General features: G+C 46.2%; 1 protein-coding gene across 1 annotated transcript; it reads right to left on the reverse strand.

Moving 5' to 3' along the window:
• Window positions 1–5316: 5316 nt before the first annotated feature.
• LOC127321848 (probable long-chain-alcohol O-fatty-acyltransferase 5) lies at window positions 5317–6748 on the reverse strand. The gene has a single exon (XM_051350817.2). It carries the CDS (start codon window positions 6627–6629, stop codon window positions 5598–5600), a length of 1032 nt encoding a protein of 343 aa, XP_051206777.1. The 5' UTR covers window positions 6630–6748; the 3' UTR covers window positions 5317–5597.
• Window positions 6749–9431: the final 2683 nt, after the last annotated feature.

The following is a 9431-nucleotide window of genomic DNA, read 5'->3' on the forward strand; positions in this document are numbered from 1 at the left end:
AGATTTCGATTACTGCGCAGAAACAGATTTCTTACTGTCACGAAATTGAGCAGCCCCGTCTGTAGGTAACTCATAAAAATCTTCCAATTTACGTGCGTTATCCTCAGATATGTACGCAACTTTCATTCAATTTGAGCTTTTTCATCTGAGCAAGTTAAGTGCCCCAGAAAAATTCGTCTTTACGGACTATTCTGTTTTGACAGATTCTGCCTTTTATTTCGCATTGCCTGTTTTGCTATGTTTGATGGATTTCTTTGTTCCATTAACTTTCAGTAGCTTTGTGCAATGTCCAGAAGTGTTAAGAATGATTATGTCACCTCTGAACATGTGAATTTTTGATTATGCACTAACCCTCTAATGAGTTTGTTTTGAGTTTGGTGTGGAGGAAGTTTTCAAGGATCAAGAGAGGAGGATGATACAATATGATCAAGAAGAGTGAAAAGTCTAAGCTTGGGGATGCCCCCGTGGTTCATCCCTGCATATTTCAAGAAGACTCAAGCATCTAAGCTTGGGGATGCCCAAGGCATCCCCTTCTTCATCGACAACTTATCAGGTCACCTCTAGTGAAACTATATTTTTATTTTGTCACATCTTATGTGCTTTACTTGGAGCGTCTGTTTGCTTTTGTTTTTGTTTTCATTTGAATAAAATCGGATCCTAGCATTCTTTGTGTGGGAGAGAGACACGCTCCGCTGTTTTATATGAACACTGGTGTTCTTAGCTTTACTTTTAATGTTCATGGCGGAGTTGAAAACCGCTTCGTTAATTGCTATTTGGTTGGAAACAGGAAATGCTTCATGTGGTAATTGGTATATGGTCTTGAATAATTCGATACTTGGCAATGTTGTGCTCAAATAGATCATGTTTAAGCTCTTGCATCATGTACTTTGCACCTATTAATGAAGAACTACCATAGAGCTTGTTGAAATTTGGTTTGCGTGATTGGTCTCTCTAAAGTCTAGATATTTTCTGGTGAAGTGTTTGAACAACAAGGAAGACAGTGTAGAGTCTTATAATGCTTGCAATATGTTCTTATGTAAGTTTTGCTGTACCGGTTCATACTTGTGTTTGCTTCAAACAACCTTGCTACCCAAAGCCTTGTATTGAGAGGGATTACTTCTCGTGCATCCAAAACCTTGAGCCAAAACCTATGCCATTTGTGTCCACCATACCTACCTACTATGTGGTATTTCTCTGCCATTCCAAAGTAAATTACTTGAGTGCTACCTTTAAAATTTCATTCCTTGTCTTTGCAATACATAGCTCATGGGAAAATAGCTTAAAAACTATTGTGGTATTGAATATGTTGCTATGTATCTTATTTCTTATAAGTTGCTTGTTGAGCGGTAACCATGTTTCTGGGGACGCCATTAACTATTACACCTTTGTTGAATATCAGGTGAGTTGCTATGCATGTTCGTCTTGTCTGAAGTAAGGGCGATTTATCATGATCAAATGGTTTGAGTATGCATATTGTTAGAGAAGAACATTGGGCCGCTAACTAAAGCCATGAACCATGGTGGAAGTTTCAGTTTGGACACTAATCCTCAATCTCTTATGAGAATATTATCTATTGTTGAATGCTTATGCATTAAAGAGGAGTCCATTATCTGTTTTCTATGTTGTCCCGGTATGGATGTCCTTGGTTGAGATTTATCAAAAACGATAAATCAAATGCGATCTATCTCCTTGGACCTTTATACAGGCGGCATAGAGGTACCCCTTTGTGACACTTGGTTGAAACATATGTTATGCAATGATAATCCATGTAAATCCAAGCTAATTAGGACAAGGTGCGAGCACTATTGGTATTCTATGCATGAGGCTTGCAACTTATAGGATGTCTTATGCATAACACATATGAATTATTACTACCGTTGACAAAATTGTTTCTATGTTTTCAAAATAAAAGCTCTAGCACAAAAATAGTAATCCATGCTTCCCTCTGCAAAGGGCCCATTCTTTTACTTTATGTTGAGTCAGTTTACCTACTTCTTTCTATCTTAGAAGCAAACACTTGTGTCAACTGTGTGCATTGATTCTTACATGTTTACTTATTGCACTTGTTATATTGCTTTATGTTGACAAATATCCATGAGATATACATGTTACAAGTTGAAAGCAATTGCTGAAACTTAATCATCCTTTGTGTTGCTTCAATGCCTTTTACTTTGAATCTATTGCTTTATGAGTTAACTCTTATGCAAGACTTATTGATGCTTGTCTTGAAAGTACTATTCATGAAAAGTCTTTGCTATATGATTCATTTGTTTAGTCATTATCTTTACTATTGCTTTGAATCACTTCATTCACTTCATATGCTTTACAATAGTATTGATCAAGATTATGTTGGTATCATGTCACTTAAGAAATTATCCTTGTTATCGTTTACCTACTCGAGGGCGAGTAGGAACTAAGCTTGGGGATGCTTGATACGTCTCCAATGTATCTATAATTTCTTATGTTCCATGCTAGTTTTATGACAATACCTACATGTTTTATTCATACTTTATATCGTTTTGATGCATTTTCCGGAACTAACCTATTAACAACATGCCGAAGTGCCAGTTCCTGTTTTCTGCTGTTTTTGGTTTCAGAAATCTTACACAGGAAATATTCTCGGAATTGAACGAAATTAATACCCACGATCTTATATTTCACGGAAGGTTCCAGAGCACCGAAGAGGGGCTTGAGGGGGGCCAAGGGGGACCCACACCATAGGGGGGTGCGGGTCCCACCCTGGCCGTGCCGCCATGTGGTGAGGGAGCCCTGTTGCCCCTCCGAGGCTGCCCTTCCGCCTATATATTACCTCAGTCGCGAAAACCCTAAAAACATAAGCCACGAGACGAGAAAAGTTACGTAGCCGCCGCCATCGCGAAGCCAAGTTCGGTGGACAGAAGTCTCTGTTCCGGCACGCCGCCGGGACGGGGAATTGCCCCCGGAAGCCATCTCCATCGACACCACCGCCATCTTCATCGCCGCTGCTGTCTCCCATGATGAGGAGGGAGTAGTTCTTCCCCGAGGCTAAGGGCTTTACCGGTAGCTATGTGGTTAATCTCTCTCTCCCATGTACTTCAATACAATGATCTCATGAGCTGCCTTAAATGATTGAGATCCATATGATGAGCTTGTAATCTAGATGTCGTTATGCTATTCAAGTGGATTTTACTTATGTGATCTCCGGAGACTCCTTGTCCCACGTGTGTAAAGGTGACAGTGTGTGCACCGTGTGGGTCTCTTAGGCTATATTTCACAGAATACTTGTTCACTGGGTTATGATTTGAGTCGGATGTCTCTATGAAATTGTGGTGTGTTAGTACCTCCTTTGAATGCTCACAGTGACATCGTGGGGTGTTTATTAGTACTTGGGAATACATCTTTAAGGTTTGCTTTTGCAGCCCTACACGGTGAATTAGTGTTCGTTATCCAGCCAGAGAGTAATTCAGAATAGCATAGTGAAGTGCTTATTTATATTCAATTATGATTGCAATGTTGAGAGTGTCCACTAGTGAAAGTATGATCCCTAGGCCTTGTTTCTAAGCATTGAAACACCGTTTCCAACAAGTTCTGCTACATGTTTACTTGCTGCCATATTTATTTCAGATTGTTATTACCACTCATATTCATCCATATCACTTGTATTTCACTATCTCTTCGCCGAACTAGTGCACCTATACATCTGACAAGTGTATTAGGTGTGTTGGGGACACAAGAAACTTCTTGTATCGTAATTGCAGGGTTGCTTGAGAGGGATATCTTTGACCTCTACCTCCCTGAGTTCGATAAACCTTGGGTGATTCACTTAAGGGAAACTTGCTGCTGTTCTACAAACCTCTGCTCTTGGAGGCCCAACACTGTCTACAGGAATAGAAGCGTGCGTAGACATCACTCGGACAAATGCACGTTGAGTTGGACCAGTACATAGTATGCTTCTCTTTGGCAAGGTTATACATGTTGCTGTAGAGTAGCCCTTTTGGCTTCTAGTTGTTGTTGCTGCTGTTGTTTCCTTCTTCTTGTGGACAACCTGTACCTCCTAGCCTCCTGATCTATTTCATAATGCTATAAGTGATTGTCTTGGTTCCGGTGGTGGTTTGATGATGTTTGGTTGATAAACAAGATGCTCTAGTTGATTTGGTTGCTTTGCTACTTTGGTAGTGAACTATGATGGACTACTGGTTCAAGGATTTAAGTAATGGTTCTCGGAATGAACTTGTGATGCCCTATTATTTCTAGTGATGAATTGACGATGAACTACTGGTTCTAGTGGTAAACTGATGGTTGTCCTAGTCGATGACTTAGTGGTGTACTCTCTTAAACCTTTTTATAGAAATTTTCACTGTTGTGCTTGGTCGACATCTGCCCATGTGACTCCCTTTGTGCCTTTTGAATGAGCTACCAACCTGTTTGGTAGGTTGTTGTGGATAAGCTACCTTGGATAGGATTCGACACTGATCTTTATCTTTGTTTGGTTTTAACTTTGAATGCCACTTGCCATTTCCATTTGTTTTTCTATTTTTCATGCTTGCAGGTGATCCAGGAGCAAAGAAAATAGAAGAAGAAGAAGAAGAAGATAGGATAGAAGAAAATAAGATGGTAGCTAGGTTTTGGATTAGGGTTTTGCTTCTATTTATTTCGTGTAAGTTCTTCTTTATTTTAAAGCTGTAATTATATTTGAATACTCTAAAGACATTCTATTATGTGTTCATATCAATAAAATTGTAATTCCCCTATTCTTGCAATATTATATTAAATTCAAATGTTGTTTCAATTCATGTTTAAAGGTTATGATTTAAATTCAAATTAATCTTTTATTTCAAATCTCAAATTTAAATTCCAACTGTTTTTATTTGAATCCAATTGAAGTTATTTCCCCCAAAACCCTAAGTCCACAAAGGTCATGTCGAAATCCATCGCTCCCTCCCACAACTAATCCCTACTTCATAGCGAGAGACTTCGACCCCCTGAGTGCCATTTCTAATGCGCGAAAAAATTCTCCGTTTTGAGATGCAGACACACAACCTTTTCAGATCTACCCCTCGTTTGCCCTAATACCTAGGATGTTACCTCCATTCGGAGTTTTTATGTATTCCCTCCATTCCATGATACTTATCTTAACTTTTTCTAAATTTAGATATAGATATATATATACTATTTTATGTCTAAATACATGTAAGTTTAGATAAAATTAAGACATGTTTCATTAGCCGCAGGAAGTAGATGAGACCGTAGGAAACACGGCCGGCAGACACCCATCGTTCGTCAAATAAAAATGGATGGACCATTGTTAAGATATGAATGTATCCAATCAACAAATGCGTCTAACACATTCATATGTAGATAAAATTGAGTCAACTAATTTGAATCGGAGGAAATACCGACATTTCCCCACACCAAACAAAAAAAAACAGAGGAGACCAGCAAGACAAATAATGGATGTCAAAGTCGTTACAAAAATCATGGGGGAGTAATAGCAAAAAAATCTCCAAGGTGCACGCAATGACGTTCATGTGTAGTGCCCACGCTGGCACGCCAATTGTTTACTCTAGTAACGATCTCAGGATCACGGGAGCGTCAGGCGTGACGCACCGGTCGCCGCACTACGAGCTGCCGGTCCAGACCGAGCGGACGGAGCCGGCGGCCCCGGCCCCGACGTCCCGCAGGAACGTGACCGCCGCCTCGCACTCGGCGATGATCACCTTGTCGGCCCCGTGCCTCATGATGGGCGGGAAGAAGAGCCAGAACGCCGTCGTGCTCACGAACGCCATCGCAAGCGGGGTCGCCGCCAGCCGCGGCGGGCGCCACCACTTGTCGTGCCTCGCCCACCACGTCTCCGCCACCGCGCACGCCCCGTGCAGCACGAACAGCACGGTGGCTTCACCGGTGGGCGGCCGCAGCGTTATGTAGCAGATCATGAGTTCGTGCATCAGCCCGGAGACGAGGAACGCCGCGAGCACCCCCGCGGGCGCGCTGCCGAGCCACGTGCGCACGGGGCGGTACACGCATGGCCGGAGCACGGCGGGCACCGACAGGTTCCACCGCCGGCCCCAGTAGTCACGCAGCGACGAGGAGAGGTAAGGCCGGTCGAACTGCGCCTCCAGATCAAGGCCCAGCACGGTGCGCGCCGCCGCCGCCATGAACGCCAGCACGAGCTCCAGGGTGAGGTAGATGTGGGACGAGTACATGCAAAGCAGGAGATAATGGTTCATCCGCTCCTTGTAGCGGTACAGCGACACGACGACCGCGAGCAGCGCGGCCATGACGGCGGAGGAGACGAGGCCGAGGCCCCACGGCGAGGTTTGGGCGGGCTTGTCGGTGCGGAGTCGGATGGGGCCGGAGGCGACTGCGACGAAGGTGGGGAGCGGGAGGGACGGGTGAAGGGGGGCCTGGCCGTTGGCGAGGAGGAGGAGCTTGAACTCGGCGAGCCAGGCCAGGAAGAAGCCGGAGATGATGCGCAGTTGGACGGCGCGGAAGGCGAGGGGGAGGAACGGGAGGATGGCAAGCACCGGGAAGAAGGCGGCGAGGCGGGGAAGGCCCGGGCGGAGGCGCCGCGCTGCCAAGCGGACGTAACACATGGCCACAGTGACCACGGCGGAGACCAACGCCAGGCTGCGCAGGTCACCGCCGGCCATCGTTGCGGTTCCACGCAGAGTGGTGTGGAGGTGTACGGGATCCAGGGGCGCGCACGAAATGGGGAATTTTGTGATGATGTTCTTCTAGTCAACTGTCCAAGCTGATCGACACATTTGCCTGCATCGCTGTCCTTACTGATTAAGGGCATCTCCAGCGGCGCGACGCATTTCGGACGTTCAAAATGTCCGTTTGCGTCGCGCGGCGGACGCGAGATAGATCGTTTTTGTCCGCGCGTCCGTTTGCACCTTGGGGTGGCTCCAGCGGCGCGACGCATTTCCGCGTTTGCATGAAATATGAAGTTTCGAAACAACAAAATAATATTCAACGAAGTCATAGTTATTACATTTAAATTTTAAAAAGTCTGCATGCAAATAAGATAGTACTCCTCTAGGCATGATCTACATGGCCAGCCAATGTCCATTGATGCTCAATCAGATCCGTTTGCAGCTGTTTGGAGACGTTCTCGTCAGTGACTTCTACATTCCTATGTAGATAATCCTGCCAAGATGAAGCTCCAGGAAGTGGCGCAACCAGCTCACCTTGCAATTCCCAGTGGTTCTCATTGCGGTCATCAGGACGCTCATTCTCAACGATCATGTTGTGCATGATCACGCAGCATGTCATCACCTCATGCATGGTCTTCAGCGACCATGTTCTTGCTGGGTGACGGACAATTGCCCACCGAGCTTGGAGCACACCAAACCCGCGCTCCACATCTTTCCTGCAAGCCTCTTGCATCTTCGCAAACCTTCTCGTCTTCTCGGAGTTTGGATTACGGACAGTCTTCACCAATGTGGCCCAGTCAGGGTAGATGCCATCAGCAAGATAATATGGCTTGTCATATGCATTTCCATTGATCTCATAGCTCACCCGGGGAGCTTTGCCTTGCATGAGCCGGTTGAAAACCGGTGATCGGTGCAACACATTGATGTCATTGTTGGAACCGGCCATGCCAAGAAATGAATGCCAAATCCATAAATCTTGAGATATGACAGCTTCAAGAATGACAGTTTTTCCCTCCTCATGCCCGTTGTACGCACCCTGCCATCCAAATGGACAGTTTTTCCACTGCCAGTGCATACAATCTATGCTACCAATCATTCCTGGGAAGCCTCTAGACTCGTTGATAGACAGGAGGCGCCTTGTATCCTCAACAGTTGGCTCCCTACAATAATACTCTCCGAACACGGCAATCACGGCTCGGCAAAACCTGTACATGGCCTCAAGACAGGTGCTCTCACCCATTCGAAGATACTCATCGAATATATCCGCAGCCATTCCATATGAGAGCATGCGAATAGCCGCGGAGCATTTTTGGTACGAGGTGAAGCCTAACGCACCTGTTGCATCGCGCCTGCATTGAAAGTAGGGGTCGTAGTTTCTGACGCCCCGTAGAATGACCAAGAACAGATCCCTTGACATCCTGTATCGGCGCCGAAACATTTTTTTCCGGGAAGATCGGATTGGTGAGGTGGAAGTAGTCCTTGTGGAGGCGGGCCTGCCCTTCCACTCTGTTGCGCGGTAGGTTTTTGGAGCGCCCCTTCACAGAGCCCCGGTGTTGCGGCCCCGGGTTAGAGGTGAACTCGTGGATCATGGAGGCCGCAGTAGTTGCCAATGTCTGCGTGGACTCATCGGACTCCTCGTCGGAAGAGGAGTCGACAACCTCCGCGCGGAACTTGTCCAACATCTGCCACATGTCCATCTGCGTGGGTACAAACTGCGGATCAATGGCCGCGCACAATAGCGCCAAAAACACGAGTAGAAACCTACCAGCGCAATTGACTGAACAGGTCGTGGGCGGCACGGAAGGGTGGCGCAACCGGGAGCGTTTCGGCCGAGAACAGTCGGCACGTACGCGGCGGAGCACGCTCCTGCTCTCCCGCGCGGCAAGAACGGAGCCGACGCCGACTACTGCGACGCTACGGCCGTACGGCAGCGCTAGGGGTGGGGGTGGTGCCGTCGCACTAGGGCAGGAAAGAAGGGGAACAAGAAGCAAATCGAAGCGGTCGATTTCGCTGTCCCTAACATGCGGGACCGGGTAAGAAATGGAGGACGCTCCGCGCGACCGCTGAGCATCCGCGGAGACGCAAACCTGGCGCATATTTGGGCCAGGTTTGCGTCTCCGCGGACGGCCCGGTCACTTTGCGTCGCCCCGCTGGAACAGGCCCCAGACGCATTTCCAGTCACGGCGGACGAAAACGGTCGCTCAGCGACCGTTTGCGTCGCGCCGCTGGAGATGCCCTAACAACATAGCTGATAATCTGCTAGCCTAGGCCAAAGTGCACCACACCGCATTTTTTTCGAAATGGGTAGCCCAGTCTTGCATAATCCATGCACACGGCTCTTTATTATCATATTAGTATATTACACAATTAAATTATTACAGCCAATGGATCACAAAGAGTCTCAACAAGGATAAACCACCTAAAGATGACTAAAAGAAACAAATGAGTAAGCATCATGGCGCGAGCGGCTTCTCTGACCGCCAGCCGCACCGGTTGTTAAAATCTTGTGCTACCATCACCAAATAATTGCACCCAATATTCATGTCCTATCGCTACTCCGCCTGCTGTAGAAAAGACCACATATGGATCCAATGCTTGACCAAAGCGATAGATAAAATTATTACGGGCAGTCCATATGGCCCACAATAAAGCCCACACACCAACTCTAATGTGGCTTTTATCCTTGTTTGCTACTTCATTTAACCAATTTCCAAATAAATTTGAGACACTAGATGAAAGAGGTAAATTAAAAGTCATATAAATGATCCCCCAAAGGATTCTAGCAAAAGGGCATGA

The sequence above is a fragment of the Lolium perenne genome, chromosome 2 (assembly GCF_019359855.2).
Source record: "Lolium perenne isolate Kyuss_39 chromosome 2, Kyuss_2.0, whole genome shotgun sequence".
NCBI classification, from domain to species: Eukaryota; Viridiplantae; Streptophyta; class Magnoliopsida; order Poales; family Poaceae; genus Lolium; species Lolium perenne.

Excerpts from the sequence above, each read along its gene's own strand:
- LOC127321848 (XM_051350817.2), bottom strand. The coding sequence starts at position 6,629 with ATGGCCGGCGGTGACCTGCGCAGCCTGGCGTTGGTCTCCGCCGTGGTC.